This window comes from Gekko japonicus, unplaced genomic scaffold, assembly GCF_001447785.1.
Source record: "Gekko japonicus isolate JY-2015 unplaced genomic scaffold, Gekko_japonicus_V1.1 scaffold3631, whole genome shotgun sequence".
Classification (NCBI taxonomy): Eukaryota; Metazoa; Chordata; class Lepidosauria; order Squamata; family Gekkonidae; genus Gekko; species Gekko japonicus.
The window spans coordinates 196,239-223,745 of NW_015166541.1; the positions used below are offsets into that span (position 1 = coordinate 196,239).

The window sequence follows — 27,507 nt, forward strand, 5'->3', positions numbered from 1 at the left end:
ACAGCAGGGGGAACCAGCTGAGGACAAGAAGGAAGAAGAAGAAAGCAAATCTGATGGTGAGTTGAGCTTGGTGTCTTCTGAGGAGGACGCTCTCTCTGAAAATGGGGCGGCTGCCTCCAAAAGTTCATATAAATTGAGGATAAGAAAAGATAAGAGAAAATAGAGGCTGAAGGACTCTGATGTGTGCCTGAAAATTTTGAAATAACTTTGGGATGCTCTGGGGATTTCTTTAAACAGTTAAATGGTGGCTAAAAGATAATTAACCTAGCATAACCGACTATGTTCAATGTATTATTAGCATTTTAGAATAACATTGAGATAAGCTGATGTACTGATCTCCTACTATTGGGTTTTTAGTCGGTAGTGGGTCTTTTTTCTTTCTCCTTAGATGTAGTTCCCCTTCCTATATTTTCAGTTATGTTTTGTAGTTTGTGAAAAAACCAATTAAAAAATCTCCCCTTAGGGGGATTAAAAAAAGGGTTTGTGTGGACCAGGCAGGGTAAGGGTCCGAGGCTAAAAGGTAAGGTATTAAACCCTTCAGGTTGTAATGAATTTTTAGCCAGAATGTTATAGCCTGTTCCCAGACCTTTGCTTCGACTCCGAGTAGCCCAGCCTCTTGCCTAAGTGTTACATTAGAAGTGCTTCTAGGAACGCCAAATAGAGATCTAAGAAATTTAAATTGAACCCTTTCAAGGGTCTTTAGATTGGCAGAAAGTCTGATTTGTGAACCATGCAGTAGTTGAGCCAATGATTTTGCCTGGAAGGTTTTTAAGGCCATGGGGAGAAAGCTTGCACCATTCCTTCTAAATAATCTAAGAATGGCATTTGCACTTCTCTCTGCCAGGTTAGTTGATGAGGACAGATGTGCTGAGAATTTGGGATTATAAGAAAAAGTAATGCCTAAGTATTGAAAGTTCTTAACTTGATCTATGGCATTTCCTTTAATATTCCAATTGAACTTCCTGAATGAGTTACCAAAACGGGCAATTTTAGTTTTAGCAAAATTAATAGATAGTAATTCGATGTCACATTGCTCTTTAAATTTTATCAGGGCTCGCTTTAGGCCAATCCTTGTCTGGGATAAAAGAACAGCATTGTTCGTCAGCATACATTAAGATTGGAACCTTTCTGCTACCTGAGAATGAGGGAGCATGAGTATCAATTGAATGAAGGCATGTGATTAAAGAGTTAACATAGATGTTAAATAAGAAGGGAGCCAAAAGGCAACCTTGTCTGACTCCTTTTTGCACTGGAATTCTTTTTGATAATTTCCCATCTTGTGTGAGTCTTATTTGGATGTCATTATTTTCGTGCAGTTAAATTAATAGAAGCAATAGCCTTCTATCGATACCCATGTCAGCCAATTTGTCCAAAAGTCTTCCCCTAGAAACAGAGTCAGAGGCTGCGTTGAGGTCCACAAAGGCCGTGTATAAGGTAGTCTTCCAATGTTTCACATATTTAAAAATAAAATAATCTAGGACTAAGCAATGATCAATAGCGTGTCCAGGTGTGAAACCAGCTTGTTCAATTTCAAGTAAGTTGCTATGGTCTAGCCATTCACACAGCTTCTGACAGAGGTGTTTAGTATATAACTTACAAATCACATTCAGAAGACTAATCGGTCTTGTCCCGAGGGCGAGCCTCCCCAGGGATGGCCGCCGCCACTCGGGACTCTGACGCTCCCAACCCCCCATGTCCACGGTACTTACCAGAAGGCAAGGCCAACCCACTCCAACGCCGCTAGGTCCCCCAGGTCCCGTCGGAGCGACTGCCGACGGCTTGGGCGACGACGCCCCAGACGAGCAATGGGTCCCGCGGAAGGAAGCCCATGGAGGAAAACAGGGAACCACGCCGGGCCGCCCACGGCCCAGAGCAGCTTGGGGATGGGGAAACACAAGGCCAGCACAGCCATCAGGCCAGGAGAGAGAGAGCTGGGAAGACGCCACACCCACAACTCAGCGTCCCGGCATAAGAAGAACGGGCGGGGCCTGTGGGAAGGACAGGGGTGGAGCACAGGGGGAAGACAGGTGACACATAGGGGGAATAAAAGGAGGAGGCAGAGGCCAAGGAGGATGAGGTACTGGCGACGTGATAAACGACAAGCTGAGAGAGAGGGCGTTTTGTCGGACCGACCGAGGGAGAACGGAGGGTGGTGATGTAACTTCCTCCTCTCCCAATAGTCTGAGGCCTCTGCGGTTCAGGCTGCAGTACTCAGGATCGAGTGAGAGCGACAAGGGGTCGTCCAGCTCGTGTGACAGGTCTGTAGTTCAATAGATCATAGGGGCTACCCTTTTTAAATAAAGGAACAATTATAGCCAAGCATCTATATAGGAAAAAAGATTAACCAAGACTGGAGCCCACCAATCTATGTGCAATTTTAAGAGCTTAGCAACTTTAAGTTACCACCTGGTGCTTTTCCAGATTTCAGTTGTGATATTAACAAAGGAGTTTCAGATACGGAGACTGGAGGCCACTGTGTGGACTGATCTAGAAGAATATCAGGAGGAGCAAGATATTTTGTTGTTGTTGTTCAGTCGCACAGTTGAGTCTGACTCTTCGCAACCCCATGGACAAGATCACGCCAGGCCCTCCTGTCTTCCTCCGTCCTCTGAAGTTTGCTCAATTTCATGTTCGTTGCATCAATGACACTGTCCAACCATCTCATCCTTTGCCGTCCCCATCTTCTTTGACATTCAGTCTTTCCCAGCATCAGGGTCTTCTCCAGTGAGGGCTCCCTTCTCATTGGGTGGCCAAAGTATTTGAGCTTCAGTTTCATTATCTGGCCTTCCAGGGAACAGTCAGGGTTGATTTCTTTTAGGATTGACTGATTTGATCTTCTTGCAGTCCAAGGAGGGACTCTCAAGAGTCTTCTCCAGCACCATAGTTCAAAAGAATCTATTCTTCGGCGCTCGGCCTTCCTTATAGTCCAACTCTCGCAGCCATACATGACTACTGGGAATACCATTGCTTAGACCATGCGGACTTCTGTTGGCAGGGTGATGTCTCTACCTTTTATCATGCTGTTGAGGTTCGCCATCACAAGGTACTGCTGATCCCTAAATAAGCTGTTATAATGCTCTTCCCATGCTTCTGCAGAGATAGGATTGAGGGCATTGGAAGTCTTGATATGTATATTGGAGATGATTTTCCAGAAGCTGACATTATCTTTTTCTCTAGTGGCCTTAACAAGGGATTGCCATAAAAGGGAATCAGCAGCTCTTTTTTTGGCTTTTAACAGCGCCTTATATTCCTTTTTTAAAGTTGTAATTCTAATTTAGCAGTTAGATTTGGATTTCCCTATCACAAATGGCCAGCTTGTCCGGCATCATGTGTGTGGACGTATGAGGGCATTGTGCCTACAGGAGAGACCTGCAGAGACATGGTCTTTGTGGAGTGAGTGAGAGGACAAAGGGAGAGAGAGGGGAGGGGTCAGAGAGGGCAGCTCCCAGGTGAGGACAAAGAGAGGCACCCCATGCAAGGAGATAACACCTGTGACACCCTTAGAGTGATGTAGCTCCCCCCCCGCCCACAATGTCTGGCCGTGCCCTCCCTTCTGAAGTGGCCAGTATGTGCCAGAACTTCCATCCTTTCTTTCTGAGTTAATGGCAAGGAAAGCTCTTGCCAGGACTCTTTTATTGAGGCAAGGTTTCCCCCTCTCTGAGTTGGCGTTCGTATTTATTATAGAGCTCAAAGATTTAGGTAAGCTGTTTGTCTTAGTTGTTTGTTCAAATGTGAGCACTCTCTATCAAAACAGTTGTTCTTAAATTGCCCTCTTCCATTTGATATTCTGATGTTCTGATGTTCTTGACCACTCTTATGCCCTTCTGGTTATAATAAGTGAATCCCCCATGTTTATCTCCCTCAAAGTTACCATTTAATATTGCAAAGCTAAGCTTGTTGACCAGTCAGCTCAATGTTTGTTAACCATGTTTGTTAACCAAGGAGTCTTTTGTATTCCTCTTGCCATTATAAAGATCATCATCATAGGCATTTCCCATAATATTTATGCTACCATTCCCAATATGAGCATAAAAGTTGACTAACAATATTATTTGTGCCTTGGGATATTTAACCTTAAGTTAATAGATGTGATTTTCCAAGTCAGGCCAACAGTTGCCTTAACAAAAGGATGAGGAATGGGGAGGAATATAGAAGAAGAAGAATGGCTTGTCTCCTTTCTCCAAGGTCGGGGACAGAGGGTGGCGTTAGGGGAGCAGACATCCCAGGGGTACCCGCAGGTCTGAGGGGTTCCTCAAGGGGCGGTACTGTCCCTGATGTTATTTAACATCTACATGCGCCCCCTCACCCAGATTGCCCGGAGGCACAGGCTAGGGTGCCATCAATATGCAGATGACACGCAGCTATATCTGTTCCTGGGTGGTCAGTCCAACTCTACCCCAGATGACCTGGAGCAGGCGCTTCGTGACGTGGAAGGCTGGCTTAGTCTGAGCTGATTGAAATTGAATCCAACGAAGACGGAGGTCCTGTGCCTGAGTGGGAGCGGATCGGAGGTAGGGATCCCACTCCCGACCTTCGATGGGGTACCATTGGTGCCAGTGCCGAGGGTCAGGAGTTTGGGAGTGCTCCTGGATGCCGCCTTAACAATAGAGGCCCAGATAGCAGCCACTGCCAAGGCAGCCTTTTACCAACTGCAGCTGATTAGGCAACTGGTTCCCTTCCTCGAATGCAATGACCTGGCAACAGTGATTCATGCTATGGTCACCTCGAGATTAGACTACTGCAACGCTCTCTACATGGGGCTGCCCTTGTCTCAGATCCGGAAGCTACAGCTAGTGCAAAATGCGGCAGCCAGGCTGTTGAGGGGTCTCTCTATACAAGACCACATCCAGCCTGTGCTGAAGGCATTGCACTGGCTGCCAATAGCTTACCGGATTCATTTCAAGGTGCTGGTTTTGACCTTTAAAGCCCTATATGGTCAGGGGCCTGCCTACTTGAGGGACCGCCTTTCCCCACATGTGCCCCAGAGAGCACTGAGGTCAGGGACACAGAATCGCCTGTCTCTCCCCGGCCCAAGAGACGCCAGGTTGGCCACTATTAGAGCCAGGGCTTTTTCAGTGGCGGCCCCATACTGATGAAATGAGCTCCCGGATAACATCAGGGCCCTGCAGGACCTCCTACAGTTCCGCAGGGCCTGTAAAACGGAGCTCTTCCACCAGGCTTTTGATTAGGAGCCGCCACTGATGAATGTGCGACCAAAACACTCTATGGTCCATATGAAACACCAGTGGATACTGCCTCCCTCTATGGGATTGTATATTGAAGCCGCCATCATCTGCATTGCTCTTGTTAGAATTTTATGATGTTAGGTAGTTGTTTATTATTTTATTGTATTTACTGTTTTATTGCTTTTAATGTTTGTTCGCCACCTTGAGCTGGTTTTCTGGCAAGGTGGGATACAAACTGAAAATAATGAATAATAAAAAATAAAGAAGAAGAAATTGGATTTATACCCCACCCTTCACTACCTAAAGGAGTCTCGGAGCGGCTTACAGACTCCTTTCCCTTCCCCTCCCCACAACAGACACCCTGTGAGGTAGGTGGGGCCAAGAGAGCTCTTGACAGAAATGGCTCTTTTTTCAAGGACAGCTCTTGTCAGAACTACGGCTTGCCCAAGGTCATCCAGCCAGGCGCAAGTGGAGGAGTGGGGAAACAAACCCTGTTCTCCCAGATTAGAGTCCTCGCACTTAACCCACTACGCCAAACTGGCCAAAATAACTTGAACTTCAAAAGTCAAAAGACAAGCCATTGCTAAGGATCTTAAGGGAAGAAGCAATGCTACATCACATTTCAGTGATGTAGAAATCAAACATGCCAGGCCCCCACTAGGGCATCCTTTAGTAGTTGGGGGTGGCGGCATTGAGTGTGTGAGGAGTCCATTTAATATCAATTTTGATGTTAACTTGGTCTCTTGGATAAAAATCACATCATAATATCTTGTAAACTGTAAGAATGTGGGGTCGTGGATTTTATTTGACCATCCAGTCACATTCCATGAGATACACTTTAGATAATGCTCTCTCTGGGTCTCACTTTTGTCAGCTTAGTTTCTCTATTTTGTCCATGGTCTCTTCAGAATCAACTAAGATTGACCCATTTTTGTATATGGGCACTGAAGACAAATTAGAGGGCTCTGTGGGGCCTACAGGATGGGGGCCCACTGTGCCAGTAGTCAGCTCCTTGTGCCCTTCCCGCCAGGAAACACCCCCCGGGCAGGGGCATAAAGTTACACTGGAGGAAACCAGGGCCTGTCCCATCGGCGGGAATGGACCTGCAAAAACCTGTTTCCCACGCACTGGTGCCGCCTCGGCTACTCAGCTCCTTGGAGCTTATAATGCCCACTGCTGCCATGGATGATCACCTCCCTCCCCTCGTATGCCAAGCCTCCCCCAGCACCCAGTCACCCCCCCCCCAAAAAAAGAAGGTGCAGTGTGGGCACACGAGCACCTATTAGGGCAGTTGGTACAGGACTCTGTCTTGCTGCTTCTCGGGTTGGGGACTTTGCGCAAATGGCGAGGCACCTTGGTGGTGGTGACAGCACAGGGATGGCAAATGGGGAGCACTTAGCCGTCACGGCACATAGGGAGCATTTTGTCCTGCCTCCGCTCCTATTCCAGACCCACACCGGTACACGGACCTTGGAGTCTGGACCACCGTGGGCTTGCGAGTGCTGACAGTTCCTCTCCCCTCTTGGCCTGCCCCGGCGGCTAGTGCTGCATCCCTGTTTCCTGCACTCGAGGGCAGCCTTGAGCAGGGCGCATGGTTTCCTGTGTGGCAGCAGCATGACGGACATTGAGGAGCCCTGGCACAGAACCCCAGGGGAGGTCATTTCGGGGGGGGTCATCTGCCAGCTGTCTACATGAAGTCCATGGGAAAGGGTGGGGCATGTTGATCCATTCTTGCAGCCAATGTGACCTGAGAGGCAGCTTGACTGGCCAGCCATCTCTCCCTTCCCTAGGTGGCCCACAGCCTCCAGCTGCAGGCGGAGGAGAGGACAAGTGCCCGTCATACAAAAGCCCCCCCAGTGGCATGCAGCCAGGAGACATCATCTCATGAGGACACAGGCAGGTCTGTGTGAGGAACTGCCACACCCCTTAATTGCAGGGCTGGTTTTGTGAGTCCATGGGATTGGCCAACACCTAGGCCAAAATAAACAGCTGGTGTTGGCAGGACAATGAGCCTACGTTCCTTCCCCTTCAATAGCATCTCTCACAATACAAACCTGCCTGGTGGTAACCTAGTCAGTTCCTGAATCAACGAGATAATTTCATCTCCTATGGTCCTACCCTATTAGCATCACCTTCAGAATAACTTAAAGACCCTGAAACCGTGCCACAAATGTGTGGACATTTTAAGAATGAAAAGACTTGCTTTCAGACTGCATTTCAGATTCCAGGGAATGCTCCACCACCACCACCGCAAAAGGAAAAGTACACAGTCCCTTCTCCTTTCTCCCCCCCCCTTTTCAGGCAACCCTCCTTTGTCTCTCTCGGTCTCTCTCCATCCTTCTCTCTCTCTTTCTCCCCATCGTTCCCACTCTCAACTGACTCTCCTCCTTTCTGAGCTTTCTCACACGTCCTCCTCTGCTCATTCAAAGTTCCCGCTGTGGCATCAGTCCTCCCCGGCCAGTCAACCACCGTCTCCTTTTGCTCCTAGGCCTTGTGCTGCTCCCCCCCCTCCCTCCCCCCTCCCTGTTCTAGCCCCTTTTCCTGAGCCCTTTTCTTTTTTCATCCCGCCCCCCTCCCACATACCCCTTCTCTTCCTTGATCCTCTTATTCCACTTCTTTCCTGGAGACATCACACACACACATCCATGGGTGGGTTCCATTGCAAAATAAAGGGTTGGATCCAACCAGCTTTCCTGCTTGTGAAAAAAGGGAAGTTCACCAAGAAAGATCATCCTTTGATCACTAAAAATGCTTTCCTGGGGAACATGGGACTTGCATAGTGGGACACATTAAGGAGGTGAATTGGCCAAGAAGAAGCAAAAAAGCTTGCTGGATCTAACCCAAAGACAGAGATTTTACCACCACTACCCCATTAAGTTGCTTGAAGTGATGGTTCTGTTGGCTCACACTGGCTACATCCTACTTCCTTCACCTACCTTCCCATTCAATGCAGTTAATTAGCTGAAGAGATTGTATTTTTTTAGTGTTCTTTAATTAGTCTTAATTACAAAGGAGGTGGTTAAGGGATTACAAAGTGCATAGCTGAGAGGAGCTCTTACATGCTCTTCCTTTCATACTCAGATTTTGGTCCGGAATTTTCAACAAAATTGCAGCTTTCTCAGATGATCCCGTGATTACAACTGTGAAGATGAATAGACACTCTACTTCCCCTGGGCCACAAGGAGGTCAAGCAAAGAGCAAAGTGGAGAATGAAGACTCAGTAGCACAACTGAATATTTTCACAAAAGCACAGGAATTCTTTCGGGTTTGTGATGTGGAAGGCAAAGGGTTCATAACTCGCCATAACATGCAGGTAAAACAACACAATCAAATTCACCTTGAAATTTTACTTCAAGTTAACTTCAGTGGCAACTCTGCTCCAAAGTTCTATCCAATTTTCCCAGTGCAGGAAGAGTTTCTTCATCATATGTAGCGTCTCAACAGAACACTGTTTTTGAGAGATGTAGGATGATAGCCATGGCACAGCTCGATAAATTATCTACAATAAACTTTTGTCGGTTCCAAGTAATGTTGTGTAGACTAAGACATTGTGCTGATCTTATCAAATATCAGTTTTGCTTCACTCAAATTTCTTCTGATGTTTTTTGTGAACTGCTTTTAGACAAAGTTCAGTGACAAGTCTTGTCTTTAAAGAAATATGTAGACATCTTTGGCTATAAGCTAAAAGTGGGATATAAACATTCTCAGTAGTAAAACTAAGTGATAAAATGATGTCAATAAAAACAGCAGCATAAAAGAATTCATTCCAGAGGTCAAGACTGTAGAGCATTGTTAAAATGCTGAAGAGGATGAAAACATTTTTAAACTAATAGCCTGAATGAAAATAAATATTTTGCACCTAAAAGCCAATAAAGTAGGCACCAGGTGAAGAACATTTAACAACAGCAATGTCACCAGTGAGAAGGCCCTGTCATTGGTTGTCACTTGCTTCACTTCCATGGATGAAGCACAGAGAACAGAGCTTTAGATATAGTTCTTAGTGGATGAACAGGTCAGTATGAGAGAAGTCAAGGGCCCCAGTTCCAAGTTATGTAGAGCTCTAAAAGCACCAGCGCTTTGAACTTTGCCTAGTAACAAGCAGCCAGTGCAGTAGGGGTGTACATTTGGTTTATCCAAGTCAACCCCCTCCCTCCTGAAAAATACCTTACTGGTATTTTTCTTGGTATTTTAAGCCAAATTCAAATTGAAGAATCTTTTCAGCTACAGGTACTATCTATACTGGAAAAAGCCAAAATTATTCAGCTTTTATTCGGCTTTTTTCCAGCAATACCGAATAGCGGCTCTGGAGAGGTTACACTTACCTTCCATTTCAGACTCTTTCTCATCGTTTGCTCTGGTTTTCAGGGCAACAGGAGGGAGGGAAAGGATGGATCTTTGTAGGCCAATGTCAAAAGCTCCTTAGGGGTAGCTTAGAGCCAAATCACTGCAATGCATTTGCAAATGGTACAAAGCACAAAAAACCGCTGGCTAAAGATAAACAAAAATATATATATAAGAATAATACTTACTGCCAAAATTCAGTAATTCAGAAATATAACTACGGTATACAGAAAGATAGAAAAATAAAGTCTCAAAGATTTCAGTGTGTCTCACTCCAGTTGTATTGTAATATCATAGTACAACCTGACACGCATTCATCATGGAGCGGGACTCATATAGTTCCTGGATAATCCAAACATTCTTGAATTTCATAAGCCATAGAGACGCATAGTCCGGATGCAAGCTGCCGCGTTTTGAATAATTCTTTTTCAAAACCAATAGGCTATAGTGGGACCCAATCTCAGTAGAAGCACATACAAAAGCCAGTATATCCAGTCACAAAGGATCACGGGTGGCTGGCTTTTGCTTCAGCTGCTGCTCTGAGCCTGACTCTCTCTGCTGCCTGAGGGACTCTGTGGACTTCAGATCAGATCCATTCCTACCAGTCTGCCTGGAGAAGACTGAAGACAGCGACTGGTTTGATGTATGATAACAGCAGGTTTTTTAAAAAAAACCTTTTCTTATTTTACTGCTAGTTTGTCTTTTGGCTTGGTTAGGTGGGTTCTGGGGTGGTGGGGGTGAGGCCTGCCTGGCATAGGGCCTCAGCTCAGGCCTTTTCCTGGTTGCAAAAAGCCCCCCCACACTTCATTTTCTACTGCAGATATTCTCTGGGACGTTCTGCTGGGCTTGTATGTCCCCCCCCCCATTGGAAACAATGGAGGATGAGGGCACTTTCTTTGGGTGCCCATAGAATTGAACCCCCTGGTCCAATATTTTTTTTTAATAACTTTTTATTAATTTTTCAACTTTTAACAAAAGAAAAAACAAGTTCCAAATACAATATAACATAAACCAATATTGTCACTGTACAGAATGTGTTTCTAAAGCATAACACAAAAACAGCGATATATAATGAGAACAGTAACGATAAGATAACCCAGAGAATAAACGTTTAACAAGACTCCAGCTGTAGATTTGGTGCCATACCAGTATTGTTATTTGGGAATATCAGTAAGTACCGATATTTTTCGAGTCCAATTTCTCCTGAATCTGAAAAAACATTTTTTTCCCTTGCACACCCCTATAGTGCAGTGCAAAGGTGATGTGATATCTGTATCCAAACCCCGACAGCAATCTGGTCACTGTATTTTGGACCAGATGAAGTTTCCAGACAGTGTTCAAAGACATTCTCACACAGAGAGTGCGCTGCAATAGCCTTAAATGATGAGTATGAAGATTTGTATCCTGCCTTTCAGCCCAGTCAGGGGCCACCAAGACATTTAACAACTAAAAACAGAGTAGTATACAAACTCACCTTAAAACAAATTAAAAACCAGAAAGAAATACATATACATATATTTAAAAAAAGGAGGAGAGATTATTAAGAGGTAAAACAAACAAACCAAAAAACCAAAAGTCTTCACCCACTGGGCAGAAGATAGTGACAGAAGGGGACAGAGATCCTTGAAGAGAGAGTTCCATAACCTTGGCCACACGACCAAAAATGTCCTCTTTCAGGTTGCCACCTGATTAGCTTCATATCCACCAATGCTGATAAAGGGGATATAAGCGACAGAGGAGACCTGAGCCTCCCGTAGCAGACTGGGATACAGGACTACTCATAAACTAAAAACCTCCCCTTTTCAGGGGTAGTGCATCCTTCTCCAAGACAGGGGCCGTTTCCACAGTATAACCTGATTGTGAATTTGCTTCACTTGCTCTGCACTAGGGCTTCTTCTTCGTTGTTTTTCCAGTGTCCGACCCACTGATTGAGTTCCGCAATCAATTTGAATGGGGGCAAAGCTGCCTCCCATCATGCAGCATGTCTGTGATGTGACCTCTTTTCCCACCCCACTGCCATAAGCCATACGTGCTGACCCCGCCTACCACCCTCCTTCTGTCTCATCTAGAAGTTGCATATTTTTGCTGCAATTTCCCCATCATTTACTTAGATTGTGCCTCTGTGTGTATGTTTGTGTGTGTGCGCACTTCAAGGAATCCAAACCAACTGTTCAGTTGTCATGAGCTGGGAGGGAAAGTGTAGCTTGGGAATGTCTCTTTTCAACAAAGCAAAATGAGGCAGAATAAGCATTTGAGCAAGATCTTTGGCAGGCAGACTCTCCATACGACCTGGAATACATTTTAAAAAATCCTACTGCAAACGTTACAGGAGCAATCTAAAATTGGGGAGGGGGATGCTTTGGAGGAATGCAAGCTGCTGAGCAGGTTATAATGGCCAAAATTGTGTTCAAATGCAATAAAAAAAATTTAAGCCCATCAGAATCCCAGCTGAGACTCAATCATATAACCTTCTGGTTACTAGATAGATACTTTAGGCGATCATGTCACAGCACTATCTGCTATTTGTTGTTGTTCAGTCGCACAGTCGAGTCCGACTCTTCGCGACCCCATGGACCAGATCCCGCCAGGCCCTCCTGTCTTCCGCTGTCCTCTGAAGTTTGCTCAGTTTCATGTTCGTTGCATCGATGACACTGTCCAACCATCTCATCCTTTGCCGTCCCCGTCTTCTTTGACCTTCAATCTTTCCCAGCATCAGAGTCTTCTTCTCCAGTGAGTGCCCCCTTCTCATTTGGTGGCCAAAGTATTTGAGCTTCAGTTTCATTATCTGGCCTTCCAGGGAACAGTCAGGGTTGATTTCTTTTAGGATTGACTGATTTGATCTTCTTGCAGTCCAAGGGACTCTCAAGAGTCTTCTCCAGCACCATAGTTCAAAAGAATCTATTCTTCGGCGCTCAGCCTTCCTTATAGTCCAACTCTCGCAGCCATACATGACTACTGGGAATACCATTGCTTTGACCATGCGGACTTTTGTTGGCAGGGTGATGTCTCTACTTTTTATCATGCTGTTTAGGTTCGCCATCGCTTTCCTCCCAAGGAACAGGCGTCTTTTAATTTCATGGCTGCAGTCACAGTCTGCGGTGATTTGGGATCCCAGGAACGTGAAGTCTGTCACTACTTCCACAACTTCCCCTTCTATTTGCCAAGGAGTGCTGGGACCAGATGCCATGATCTTAGTTTTTTTGATGTTGAGCTTCAAGCCCACTTTTGCGCTCTCCTCTTTTATCCTGAGCAAGAGGCTCTTTAGGTCCTCTTCACTTTCTGCCATTAACTATCTGCTATAGTAGATAGCAGAAAAGCCTTTAGAATCGGAAACAAGCTAATTACCTGGAAACTGTTCCGTGGTATTGTGACCCTGGTGGGTGGAACATGCAAATGTGGAGGGGAGGGCGGGCCTAGAACTGAAAAACACTGGATGAGCAAATATTTTTCCACTAGGTTGGCATGAGTTCAATGGTGGGATTGGAAAATCTTCCCAGAAACAGGAGATTCCAATGCTCCAAGGCAAACTGCGTTTTTGCACCTGGGAGGGCAAAATCATCTGTGGAAACTAGGGACAGCAGTGGATGAATAGAAGTGCAGGCCCAGGGAAACTTGACACAGTGGAATCAGTCAAGCTGATCACACATTCCTTGAGGAGATCGATTATTAATCAAGAGCACCTGAGTCTTGTCTAGACTGACATCTGCTATTGGCCATCATCCATGCCATTACTTTCTCTAGGAATTTTTCCAGGACTGCCAGGGAGAAATAGAGATACGTGTTACTTGCATACTAGATCATCTTCACTATTTTTGAATTAGATGTCTGTTTTCCCTTCCCTTTGTCCTTTAGCACAGAATCTCCATCTGTTATGCATCAAAGAGTCAATGCAGATATTTGACCTGCCGCTGAATTGTTAAAAAGCTGGTCTGTGTTTGTGGAATGAGTGTGCCCACCCATATTTGAGCTGGGTATTTGCAAGTATAAATGTACACACAATATGCACATTACCTCTGGTTCTTTAGTGCTTTTTGAGAGTGGCAGCGTCTGGAGGTGGAGGTCGGCAGCGGGCATCTTGAGCCTCTTTAGAACACAGCGAAAGAAGGGCTGGGAAAGGACACCAAATACCAAGCAGTCCAGTGAGAGGATGGCTTCCAAGATGAGAGGCAGTTTGGTGTAGTGGTAAAGAGTGGCGGACTCTCATCTGGGAGACCCGGGTCTCATTCCCCACTCCTCCTCCACGTGCAGACAGCTGGGTGACCTTGGGTCAGTCACAGTTCTCCCAAAACTGTTCTCTCAGAGCTCTCTCAGCCCCACCTACCTCACAGGGTGTCTGTTGTGGGGAGAGGAAGGGAAGGAGACTGTGAGCTGCTCTGAGACTCCAAGTGAAGGGCAGGGTAGAAATCCAACTCTGATGATGGAGGAGGAGGAGGAGGTCATTAGGAGTGTGCAGAGACAGATTTATTCATCAGTAAAAACAGTTATCATCAAGTTATCTGTATATAGAAACTATACTTTTAGATTGACTATTTTAAAAAGCACTCTTATGTTAAACTAGATAATTTCAATCTCTGTCTTGAACTCTATTTTGAGTGTCACATTCTTTATTTATATTGAAAATTTGTATAACCAAATAATTATTTGCTGTTTCAGAGACTTCATGGAGAATTACCCCTTAGCTTAGAAGAACTGGAGAAAGTATTTGATACACTGGATGCAGATGGCAATGGTTCACTTACTCCAGAGGAATTCACCTCAGGATTCAGTGAGTTCTGAAATGCAAACAGCACTCCAAAAACCTTTCACCTGACGTTATGCTACGCAGATATAGAATTAGGCAGTGTTAGAGGTCTGTTGTGAGTAGAATACGGCCTTGGTCAGCTTCCAGAGCCTCTCTAGCCCTTTGTATGTCATTGTAACAGTATACCACCAAAAGCCCTTGTGTATCCACATCACAAGATGCCATAGTCCTGCTGTACACTGCATTGGTCAGGCCACACCTGGAGTATTGTGTGTAGTTCTGGAAGCCTCCCTTCAAAAAGGATGTGGACAGAATGGAGTGGGTGCAGAGGAGAGCGACGAGGATGATCCGGGGCCTGGAGACCAAGAAGCCCTGTGAGGAAAGGCTGAGGGACTTCTTGGGAATGCTCAGTCTGGAGGAGAGGTGGGGACATGATTGCTCTCTTGAAGTATGTGAAGGGCTGTGTCACTTAGAGGAGGGCAGGAAGCTGTTCTTTTTGGCAGCAGAGGAGAGGACTCGAAATAATGGGTTTAAACTAAGGGCAGGAAGGTATTAGGAAAAACGTTTTTACAGTCAGAGTTGTGGAACAGTGGAATCAGCTGGCTTGGTGTCAGATCCCACAGCCAACAACGTAGTACACACTTTCAGGAAAGGTAATACTTTTATTGAAGACCTATAGATGCGTTGACATAGTCACTGTTAAGAATGGCATAATAAGATATAGGGTATTCGTCTGCACACACACACACACCACTGCGCTGGCCAATGAGGCACCCTCCCGCACGCGTGATGAAGCTAGCAAACGGTTTCTAGCCGAAGCTGGGAACTCGCCTTCTCCCACGGCTCCCTGGAAGAAAGCAGACAACACAACTCCCACCTGCACATCGTTACAGATAAGCATTTCAGCACGAAGCACAGAAAGGAATGCAATAGGAATTGCACTGCCTCTGCCTGACCCTCCCGACCCCCATGGCAGCATAGCTGACACTAGGGAGGCGGTGAGCTCCCCCTCACTTGGCAGTCTTGAAGCAGCGTCTGGACAAACACTTGTCAGGGATGCTCTAGTAGGCTGATCCTGCATGGAGCAGCAGGGAGCTCAACTGAATGGCCCCTTCCAGCTCTGTGATTCTATGGTTCTATCTCAGAACTGTTGCCTCCCATGCAAAGAAAAAATCTGAGTGCTCCCTCACCACCTCCTGCCCCACATGAAAGCACAGTTTATGACGCCATTTAATCCTGCAGCCAATCATAGGTCATATAAACCCCAGCCAGGACATCGGGTGATAAGGTGGGTGACATGTGCCTATATTGCTCTAGCCTCATGTCACGCACACTTAGAGCACAGACACCCAAGAGGGAGCCTCACTGTATCCCACACAGGCAAGCCTCAAACTCGGGCCACTATAAATCTCTCTCTTCACCCCCATGTACCTCTACAGCCCTGCATCCCACATCAGTGGCTGGCAGTGCAAGGAGGAGGGGCTCAGAGGCATGCCTCCCTCTCCTGCAAGTGCTCAGCCACACGCTCCAGAGTATTCACCAGCCACTGCACTGGAATCTGTGCTCCTGCTGACCAAACACATAGGATGTCCGTTGCTTTGCAAGACCAGCGATGCATGGAGCAGTGCTTGTGATTACATTTCTTACAGGCTGTGTAATGAATTTGCTTGTTGTAATGATCAACCAAAGTAAATAATTATGCAGAATGTTCTATCCGCAGATCAGCATTTCTATTCTTGCAACTCTCCCTAATCCCGTCCTTTCCAAAAGTGGGAGGCCCTGGACTAATTAACTTTCCTGAAACCTGTTTTTTAATTCTAGTCTCTGTTTCCATTGGCTAACTAATTCCCTCTGGGATTAATTGAAATTCGCAACACGGTTAATAATAATAAGTGTTACTAAATTCTGCTCCTCTTTCTGCTCTTGTAGCAACATTTTCACTCAGAGTGAGATCAAACATTTCCCCTATTTTTCAAAGTTTGTTTGCTCATAGTTTTATTGTTCACTTCCCTCTTTTATGCCATATCCATTTCTTTGGCAATGGCTTTGGGTGATAAATGTTTTAGTAGGATTCCAAGTAGACATGCTTAGGATCGTTCTCTTAATCTGTTCTTATTTGCAGGCCAGTTTTTGCTTGGGCAAAACGTATCAGTCTCTGAAGTGCAAGGCTATGGAACTGAAAGCATGCATCAGTCCAAATGGACAGGAAACTGGAAGGACAGCAATGAGGAGGAAGACGAAGATCATCAGTTTTCAAATCTTATGGGGAAGCTTGGTGCTAATAAGGTCTTAGAAGAGTAAGTACTGTTGCAAAACATCAGAGTGCCAAGAAAATCGTGTGATGCAGCTCTTGCTCGGTTGTACTATTTAGCCTAAATGGGTAATATATTTCTAATGCTCTCCCATATAACCACGATGGACACATTATAACAGGACTTAGCATTTTGAGTATTTATTTATCTTCATTTATATCTTGCCTTTTTGCCCCCATAAGGGCCACCAAAGTGGCTTACAAATGAAGAAATACATAAGAAAAATCACATCTTAAAAACCATTTAAACCAACAAGAAACCCATCATTAAAGCCTAGCTCCAGATAGTAACCGAGCTGCAATGTTCTGTATCAAGTGGAGTTTCTGGGCTGACTTGAAGGGAACACCTACGCAGAGTGCATTATAATAGTTTGTCCTCAAGAATACTCTGGGATGTGGCTGGATCAGCCAGGTCAAGGTAAAGAACAATCATTTGGGCTAATTGAAGAAAGCATTTTTTGCAGCATCATTAACTTACTTCTTCAGTAATAAGGCTAGATTCAGTAATGACCTCAGTGCGCGTCAGGTGGACCCCATCAAATGTGGGAAGCACACTGTCTTTCAAGGCCTCGGCCTCCCTAATTAGCATCAACTTTGCCTTCTCGGGATTCAGTTTCAGCTTGTTCACCCTCAACCACAGCAAACAGTTAGTAACTCAGGTCCTCTACACTGTCACCAGGCAATTCGGATAAGGAAATGTAGAGCTGGGTGTTATCAGCATATTGATATTCTCAAATACAAATGATTTCTCATAAGGGCTTTGCATAGACATGCAGTAACATGGAGGATAAGACTTAGGACTCTGCGATCCCACCAGAAAGGCTCGACACTGCTAAAAGCTGATCTCCAACAGGAACCTTCCAAGTCCAGTCCATAAGGAACTGGTTAAGCACTTCCCTTAATCCCTGGTTCTGCCTCCAGACTCTTCAACAAAATGGCATAGTCCACAGTATCAAAGGCTTCTGATAAATACAGTAAGAGCAACAAACAGGCATGTCTATTGTCTACATTCAAGCAGAGGGCCAAAGTAGACGTCCATTGTTTTTAAGAGTTGGGTTCAGGTTCCCCACAGCCACACAGCAGCTACAGTGAATGGCTGTTAAAAAAATAAAGCAGCACTCCCCCCCCCATGGCCATTTTCCACATCAAAGCAGTGCTGGGGGGGAGGGAGCTATTTCCCCATTTTTGCTTTTCCAGGAGCACATAATACTCTGTATGGAGCAGCAAAATGGGGAAGCAACTCCCCCCCACACTGCCATTTCAATGTGGAAGTGACTGGGAACAGGAGCCCCCCCCCCGCCCCGCAGCAGCAGCAGCATCTCTGAGGGGAACCTGACTTGGGACCAATGAGTCTGGGAACCTCAGACCCAACTCTTTTAAAAAGCGAATATCTAGTTTGGCACAGAGATCATCAATTTAAGCTACCAGCACAGTGTCCATCCCATAGTCTGGCCTAAAATCAGACTAAAAGGAGTCTAGCACAGATGAGATATCCAGGAACAACTTGAATTGTTCTGCAACTGGTCTCTCTATTATTATACCCAGAAATGGCAAACTGGAGGTGATAACTGTCCACATCATTAATCTCTGGTGATGTTTTTTTTAAAGTATTGGATGGGGCAACTTATCTAGATTGTTGTAGCAAAAACTGATCTGGTTTTCATAACTGAAACCTGGTTGAAAGAAAATTACATGACACATGTTTCCCAGTTAATTCCACCTGGTTATATGGTCTCTCATCAACCCTGGATTTGGAGGGTGGGGAGGCAGGAGGTGGGGTGGTTATCATCTTCTCTTTTCACAGACCCCCAGTGCAAAATACCATAGCCATTAATTATGTTGGGATCTAAGGACAGGTTAGGCATTTTTCTTATTTACCAGCTGCTTAATTCCCCAGTGGGCCCCTGTCTTTGTTGGCAGAGGTACTCTCAGTTGTGTTGGAAAGACCTAGACTGATTGTTCTTGGAAACCAACATTCATGCCAAAGATTCTTTGGTTTCCTCGCCAGGTCCAGCCCAGTATTTTATAACTCGAGATGGGCACAAACTGGCTCATGAACTAAAGTTCTTCATAAGCAGTGAGTGGCTAAATTTGCAGATGACACAAAGTTGTTCAGGGTGGTGACAACCAGGGAGGATTGTGAGGCACTCCAAAGGTATCTGTCGAGGATGGGCGAGTGGGCGTCAACGTGGCAAATGGGGTTCAATGTGGCCAAGTGCAAAGCGATGCACATTGGAGCCAGAAATCCTAAATATAAATACACATTGTTGGTGTCCAAACTGGCAGAGACTGACCAAGAGAGAGATCTTGGAGTCATAGTAGATAACTCAATGAAAATGTCTAGAAAGTGTGCGACTGCAATAAAAAAGGCCAACACTATGCTGGGAATTATTAGGAAGGGAACTGAAAACAAATCAGCCAGTATCATAATGCCCCTGTATAAATCAATGGTGTGACCTCATTTGGAGTACTGTGTACAGTTCTGGTCACCACACCTCAAAAAGGATGTTATAGCATTGGAAAAAGTGCAGAAAAGGGCAAGTAGAATGGTAAAAGGGTTGGAACACTTTCTCTATAAAGAAAGGTTAAAACGCTTGGGGCTCTTTAGTTTGGAGAAACGATGGCTGAGGGGTGACATGATTGAAGTTTATAAGAGTATGCATGGGATAGAGCAGGTTGAGAAAGAAGTACTTTTCTCCCTTTCTCACAATACAAGAACTCATGGGCACTCCATGAAATTGCTGAGCAGTTGGATTAGAACAGATAAAAGGAAATACTTCTTCACCCAAAGAGTGATTCACACATGGAATTCACTGCCACAGGAGGTGGTGGCGGCTACAAGCATGGGCAGCTTCAAGAGGGAATTAGATAAGCTAATGAAGCAGAGGTCCATCAGTGGCTGTTAGCCACAAGGTATAGATAGGAACTCTCAGGCTGCGGCAAGGGATGCACTTTATTCTTGGTGCTTGGGGGGGCAACAGTGGGAGGGCTCCTATTGTCCTGTCCCCATTGCTGGACCTCCTGATGGCACCTGGTATTTTTGGATACTGTGTGACAGAATGTTGGACTGGATGGGCCATTGGCCTGATCCAACATTGGCTTCTCTTATGTTCTTGTGGCTGGTTCGTGGTTCACAAAGTGAAGTTTGTGACTGGGTGACCAGCACAAACTTTCCACAAACTTTCAAACTTTGTTCATTGGCATTCATGGCAGTTCATGAATGGATACATTTACAGACAGACGGTCTCCACTCAATTAAAATATTTACCAAACTTCAAAGCAATATGGGGGGGGGCAGAATTCTCCAGCCTTGGAAACACCAGTAGGGACCCTCCAAAGCTTGACAGGCACCGCTGGATGCCAATAACAGAGTTCCCATTCTGCCCTATGGGATCAAAATGCTATATATACCCTGAGCTCAGTTCCGCAGCCTCTCCTCTGTTGGCAGTTATGCAGAGAGGCAGGGAACTTGGTTAAAAGCAGAACACATTCATTCATTCTTGATTGTGAACACCTCTCTCCTGCTGGGGATTGGATTTTAGGTGGACTCAGGGCTCTGAGCTGCTCCATCGCTCTGAGCCACCTTGTTTCTCTGCTCATGCTGAGGGGTGGGGCTTAGCAACTGGATGCTAGAGATGTGCATTTGGGTCTTCCTGAACAGGAAATATACCTGAAAAACACCTTATCGGTATTTTACAGGTATATTTTGGCATCCCAAATGTATCTGGGATTTTTCCAGAGAACCAGAAAAAAATACTCGATATATTCGAGAATTATTGGCAAACCCAAAAAACAGCTGATGGGCTGGAGCAGATAGCTCCTGCTGCTCAGCTGTTTTTGAGCTTCCTTCTGCAGTTGTTTAAACAGGGGATCTTTAAGGGGACTGCAGAAGACAGCCTGCAAAACAGCCGAGGGCTGGCACTCTCCCTGCCGGCTCAGCTGGGGCTCTTATGGACTATGTGACTGATCAGCTTCTTTACAGGCTCTGTTGAGCAGTATGGTTTAAACTGGGCTGCCCAGAAGAGCATCAGCAGAGCCAGCGGGGAGAGTTCTCCCCACAGGATTGGCCCCTGGCGGGCTCTATCGGGTAGTCCAGTTTAAAGTGGGCTTAAACCTGTCTTCGGAGACTTGTGGGTGGCCCGGCCAACTCAACCTGTGTTTCCATTTGTCTGCAGAGTAGAAGAATACACCCGGTTAATGGGTGTGCTCTGGACCTGTGTGTTTCCGCCCTGGGGCGGCTGTGAGAGTTGAGGACATGTTTCCCTCGCTCGTCTAGTGTGGCTTGGGTGCTCACCAAGCTGTTGTGGGGTTTCTTTGGAGAGCCCTTGTTGGAATTCTTGTCATGACTGCCTTTCTGTGGGCTCAGGGCAGCTTACAAGGTCACATAAAATATCATGACAGAGAAACAATATATAAAATTCAAACAATTACATTTAAAAATTTAAAGTTTAAAAATTTCAGACAAAAACCAGAGTAAAATAGGAATTTGAGCCTGGGTTTCCCAGATCCTAGTTAAACCACGACACCCTGCTGATATACAGGCTTGTATATCAAAAACCCCCACGCAGAGGGAGCCTTCACGCGAGAGCGAGTGGGCTGAAAGCACTGCCCTTTTCTCTCTCACTCAGTGAGCACCATATGGGCGAGTGAGCTTTCTTACCCAAATGAACACTCAGCACTGCGCAGCACTAGATAAAGCCACAAGGAGAAATTCCTGGCAAGCTGTTCGTTTAGATATTTGGACCCCATTTTTCTCCCCATGGGACACCCAAAGTAGCTGATGAAATCATTCTTCTTACTTTAATCTTTTCTCATGACAATAATGCTGAAGGGTCAGTTAGGTTGAGAGAAAGTGATTGGCCCAAGGTTGCCCAGTAAAGTTCCATGACAGAATAGGAATTTGAGCCTGGATTTCCCAGACCCTAGTCAAACCACGACACCCTGCTGATATGCAGGTTTGTATATCAAAAACACACACACACACACAGAGCCTTCATGTCTGCAGCAGAAATATGGAGATTATTTTTGTTGTACAGGCAGTCATAACATCAGATGCTATTGCAGCCTGGAAACCTTAGCACATAACAATTACTTCCTTTTCTTTTGTAAGTGAGAATGATGTGAAGAAACTCTGGTCAAAGCTGAGGAAAGATGAGCCCCATTTACTTTCCAGTTTTGAAGAATTCCTAGCAAGAGTTTTCTCCCAGCTTCAAGAAGCCGACCATGAGAAGAATGAATTGGAGTCTGCCCTGAGAAAGTTAGTACTTCTTTTTATCATGTCCATGTGGCAGCTCCTCCGATGGATTGTATGCTCTTTGCTGTCACTTAAATTTACAAAGATTCCGGTAGTCAAGTAGTTCCCTTAGGAATCAAATGGATCATTCTCAGTGAACAGGTGTTTTAAGTAAAGAATTAACTTTAGCAGTTGAAGAAGTATCTTGTTTCTTGTAACATGTCATTTTCCTTCTTGACAAAATCATGAATAGGGTCAACATTCCATTTATTACTACCCCACTTTCCCACTAATAATGTTCAAACCAGCCTTGATTGACTGACTGATCAAATGTTGTCAATGAATCCTGAACATGGCCAGACTGAGACGTTAAAATGGCACTGGGGGGAAAGCACCAGAGTGACTCTTCCGCCTCTCGTCCTTCTGATCAGGTTGAAGGGTAAAGCCCATCATGTCAAAGGACACAGAACTGTAAGGCCCCCATCGCATAGATGCGCCCCTTAGGCAATTTGTGACCCGGCAGCAGTTCTATACTACAGTCTGAGCGCCTGTGGGGGTGGGGGGGTAGCTCATCGGCTTCTTCTTCTTCAAAGACTCTGGCCAAGTCCCAGTATTCAGGGGGAATGGATTGTAATTCCTCCTGGGCCAAACAAACCCTTGGCTTTTCCATGACAGGTTGCGAACCCCACTGTGGGTTCCATCTATGTGATTGGCACCGAGGGGAGATGAACTGAACTTTCCCTTCATCCCACAACATGTACGGGTCATGTCCATGCAACCAGGGGCTCCTAAATACCAGCGGGAACCTGGCAGCAGCGGTGATCACGAACGGACGTCCCTCCCAGTGATCCCCCATCCCCACCCGCAATGGGACCGTCTCAAATTCGCATGGCTCCTTCATCGTGGACCCATCAATTTGGGTGAAAATTAGGGGGGTTTGCAGTCTCACCACCCCCGCTTCCCACCCCGTTACCAAGGAGGGATTGATGAGGTCCCCCCCACACCCAGAGTCAATGAGGGCCCTGCTCACACGGGTGGGAGTTCCTTGGGCTGGGTTGATAAGAGTCACAGTCGCGAAAAACAGGGAGGGGTAGCTGCTCACCACTTTTGGCGCCTCCGGGATCAGGCCCTGCTGCTCCGCGCCGCTCACAGCAGGACCTGGCCTTTTCCCGCCGGCTCGTTGTCTTTGCCCTTGCTGGATTCCTCCCCGATTTCTTCCGGAGTGACCTGTAGTGCTTTGGCAAATGTTGGTTTCTCCGCTGGCTTCTTTGCGGGTGTGCCTGGCCATGCCTTGGGTGGTTCCAGTTGCGCCGGCTTCCCCGGGCTCGATCCCCTGCAGTCGGCTGTGAAGTGGCCCCGTTCTCCACATTTTAGGCAGAGCCCTTGTCTCATCCATTGCTCTCTGGTAGACTCAGCCGGGTGTGCAGATTTCACCTTCCGCACTCTCCGCCTCTTGCATCCACACGGGGAGGGAGATCGGGTCCATGTCAGCTATGCTGCCATGGGGGTGGGGAAGTTGGTTGTCTTCTAATTGCCTTTGCATTCCTTCTGTGCTTCTTTGCTGCTGCAACGCTTATCTCTAAGTTATGCAGGTGGGGATGTTGATGTCTGGATTTCTCGGGGACCGTGGGAGAGAGTTTGGTTCCCAGCTTCAGTGCTAAATGGCCAGAGCACTTTCTCCCGCGCGTGGGAGGGTGGCTTATTGGCCAGGGCAGTGGGGGGGATGCATACGAATACCCTATATCCTATTATGCCCCATGGCCGGTTGAGGGGGGGGGAGAACAGGAGCCAGCTGTTGCACCTCCCTCTGGGCCGTTATAGCTTGTATCACCATCTGTTGGATTGCCTGGATTACTTCCTCAAGTTCCCGTCTCAGTTGGCACCTGTCCTGCTCCACCGCCTCCAGGTGGTTGGCCAATTCCAATCCCTCATCCGGGGAGGCGCGGCTGCTCCACACCTTGAACCGGTCTGTCACCCAGGCCCCGTGCAGTGCTTCCAGCGCTCCCCCAAATGGGGTGAAGCCACCTGCAGATGCAAATCCCACGTCAAACCGGCTGTCCCTCCAGGGCCCCTGCGTGAGCACATATGTCTCTGCCGTTGAGTCTGGGTTAAATTGGCCCCACCTTAACGAGCCCGGTCGATACCCCTGCCTGGGCGGTTGCCTCGGTCCGCAGGGGGTCAGGAAAAGGTGGGTCGAGGTTGTCTTAGGTACGGTTCCGAGCCCTGGGTCCTTCTTCGGGGTAGTCACTGGTGGCGTAGTAGTCACCGGCACATCGGTCTGGGTGGTGGGAGTTTCCTCTCCCGTCGTTGTGGGAATAGGTTTCTCCTCTTTGTCGCTCATCTCGGGTTGAGAGATGCGCGTAGATAGAGAAGGTAGGATTCCTAACAGAATGTCAGGTTCCACAGCCAAACAAAAGAGTACACGCTTAGCATAAGGTTATACTTTATGGCAACAGCTATAGATGCAGTAACATGGTCACTGTTAGGAATGGCTACGTTCCTGCAAGCCTAATGGGATATAGGGTATTCGTATGCACCCCCCACACACTCCTAGGCCAATCGGCCTGACTCCCGCGCGCGGGAGAATGGGGCCCCAGGCCGTTACAGCCAAACCTGGGAATTGAAAGTAATCCCATGGGTAAATGATGGGAAGACACTACACAGGCAGCCTGCAAGGTCAGAGATAAAAAGAACGAAGGAATGCAGCAGCAGTTGGTACCCAGGTCAAGCAGATGCACTCTAGCCCATAAACATCATGGCAGCATAGCTGACACAAGCTTCTGAATTATGGTGACCCTGTGCATAACCAACCTCCAAAACCACCTATTGTTAGGAGCCTTGCTCAGGTCTTGCGGACTGAGGGATATGGACTCCTTTGTTGAGTCAATCCATTTCATGTTGGGTCTTTTCCCTTTCCTGCAGCCTTCAACTTTTCCTAGCTTTATTGACTTTTCCAGTAACTCTTGTTTTCTCATCATGTGACCAAAGTATGATTGTCTCCGTTTAGTCATTGTGGCTTCTAGGGAGAATTCAGGCTTAATTTGATGGAGAACCTGCTTATTTATCTTTTTGGCAATCCATGGTTCTGTAAAGCTCTTCTCCAACACCACATTTCAAATGAGTCAACTTTTTCCCTGTCACCTTTCTTAATGAAGAAACTAACTTTCACATCCATACATAGTAATGGGGAATATTATGGTATGAATTAACAGGATGAGATCTCCATGATTGGAGGCAACGTACCTGCAATTGGAGGCAATGTACCCGCAATTTGATACACTTTTCTGTTTCTGATTAGGAAAATTGCTGCCTATGATGAAGAAATTCACTACCTCTATGAAGAAATGGAACAGCAGATCAAAAATGAGAAAGAGAAATTCCTCCTGAAAGTATGTATTTTATTAATATGGTTGCTAGGAATGTAATCTTCCATCATTTGCAACATTTGTTGTGGATTGCTTCAGGGCTACCATCCTTAACAACAACAAAAACTGCTGCTAGTGTTTATATAATACTTTAAAACATTAAAAGCATATGTTTCACTTGGTAATGGTGAATTGAGCTCAGTGGCTGCGGTCACACGTAACAGAAGACACACAAGTGAGACGGAAAACAGCCGGAGTTTCCGGGCGCGATCTCACCAGCACATCTGGGAAGCGTAGCACTACCGTGGCTCAACCGAGGCTTCCAGCTGAAACTGCGTGGCAAAAAACTAGTACCTTGGAGGTACTAGTTTCCAGAAACTGCGGGGCAAGGGCGGGCGTCTGATCGCGTTTCCGGTGGCATCCGGCGCCCGCCCATGTCCCCTTGCAAATAAAGTGGGTTTTTTTGTCCATTTGTCATGTACACAAAAATAAAAAACAGTTTGCCGCGGCGCGCGCGTCTGCATTGTGCGCCGGCTTGTCCTGTGATTGGCACCTCTCCCTTGCCATGGAACCTCCACGGTACCTCCACAGGACCTCCACAGGAGGTCTGATCACGTAACTGCGCAGTAGTTTGCCCCAGGGCAAACAGCCACGCTTCTCCTCTGCAGTTTCCTGCCCGTGTGACCGGGGCCAGTAGGTGGCAAAGCATGTTTGCTGCCAAATGTAGTAGACGTGTTCGGAATTCTCCCATCTGTAACTTCTAGCACCTTTCAGTTGTCTGGACCTTCCCAAGCCCAGCATTGAAATAGGTCAATATAGAGGGTGGAGTTAAAGGCTTGATCTCTAAAGTATATAAGGTATTATGTTTAGCACATAAGGAAACACGGTTGAAAAGTCAAAATCAATGGGATATGGATTGTACACAAACACTAACAAAAGATACCTGGCAGAAAATATGGGCACTACCAAATAACACATCACCAGTATTTAATGTCCGATTCAATACATTCAAGGTTATACACAGGTGGTATTTGACACCAGCCAGGCTCCATAAAATGAAACCAACTATTCCATCTATATGCTGGAAGCAATGTGGTCAGGTGGGCGATTTCACCCACGGTGGTATTGCCCAATAATCCAAGATTTTTGGAAACAGATTTTATTGCAAATTGTTAAAATTAATGCTGTCCATTTGCCTGCCTCTTTAGAATCTGTTGTACTAGAATTGGGGATTGTAGATTTGGAGGTCAAAAGTGTAAAGATGCAAACAGCAATACTGATTGCAATTGCCAGAATTTCAATTGCCCAATTTTGGAAAGCGAAAGAAGCTCCATCATTATATTGTTGGCAAAACAAACTTTGGGAATATTTTGTGCTTAGCCGGATTTCAGAAAAAAACAGTGGAAAGAATACAGCAAATAAACAAAAGCTTTTTCAAGCAATTTGGTTTCCTATAGTAGACTATTTAGCAAATAGTAACATTGTACCAAAAAATCCTTATTATACAAACCTATTGTACTTTTAAGAAAATTTATGATATATGAGCACTCCTTTGTTAAGGTGTTTTTCTATGTGATATGAATCTTGATTTTGTTACAGCATTCCTTCTAGGCATTTATGTATGGTTATAGTTACCGATATATGGTTAATAACTGTTGTATGGTTTGGGTGTTTATAAAAAATAAAAATTATAAATTGGAAAAAGAAATAGGTCAATATATCTTCAGAGGAGGAAGAATTCCCCACACCATGCCATGCACAAAAACCCTGGGGAATCATGGGACCCCTCAGGAAGCCTTGAGGCCATCATGCCGGAGGAAGTACCCCCCAGTGAACAGGCAGAATTGGGAAACAAGGTACAGCCCAACTGGGCTTGTCTGTTTCTGTGTTTCCCATTATCATTGCCAGGACTTCAGAAATACAGAAGGCAACAAGACCAAAATATACGGTGCTCACCTGGCTGCATAAAGCATCCCATTTCAGGTCCCACTTAGAGCAATGAGTTATGCTTTAAATCTAAGCAGCATTATGGTCCCATTAGTGCAGTCAAGAAAGGGGGAAACCAGAGAGACAAATACTCAAGTGGACTAATTTCTGCTTCTAGGTCTTGTGACTGCCTAGACAACTCCCCTACAGTTCATCATTCAGCCTTCCAGGCCACTGTATCAAATGTCCTGTTATATATTCCTATGGGCTGAACCATATGACCTCCTATACTTTTGGGATTCTATGACTTCTTCTGATAAGTTTTGCTTCAAGAAAGAAAGACTTCCACCAAAGGAGAATTACTTTTTCTGATGGTGAAAGGTATCCAGTGATGATCTTTCTCT

General features: G+C 45.9%; 1 protein-coding gene across 1 annotated transcript; it reads left to right on the forward strand.

Annotated features, from left to right (window-relative positions):
- The first annotated feature begins 6,527 nt into the window (after nucleotides 1-6,527).
- On the forward strand, nucleotides 6,528-27,307 carry LOC107111351 (EF-hand calcium-binding domain-containing protein 4B-like). Its single transcript, XM_015412316.1, has 7 exons — nucleotides 6,528-6,645; nucleotides 8,300-8,499; nucleotides 14,181-14,292; nucleotides 16,391-16,565; nucleotides 21,690-21,836; nucleotides 25,111-25,201; nucleotides 27,282-27,307. Exons 1-7 carry the CDS (start codon nucleotides 6,528-6,530, stop codon nucleotides 27,288-27,290), a joined length of 852 nt encoding a protein of 283 aa, XP_015267802.1. The 3' UTR covers nucleotides 27,291-27,307.
- The last annotated feature ends 200 nt before the right edge of the window (nucleotides 27,308-27,507 follow it).

Excerpts from the sequence above, each read along its gene's own strand:
- LOC107111351 (XM_015412316.1), top strand. The coding sequence starts at position 6,528 with ATGGCGAGGCACCTTGGTGGTGGTGACAGCACAGGGATGGCAAATGGG. Across the intron at positions 6,646-8,299 it reads CCTATTCCAGACCCACACCG|CTTTCTCAGATGATCCCGTG; the intron begins GTACACGGACCT and ends ACAAAATTGCAG. Across the intron at positions 16,566-21,689 it reads GCTAATAAGGTCTTAGAAGA|TGAGAATGATGTGAAGAAAC; the intron begins GTAAGTACTGTT and ends TTCTTTTGTAAG.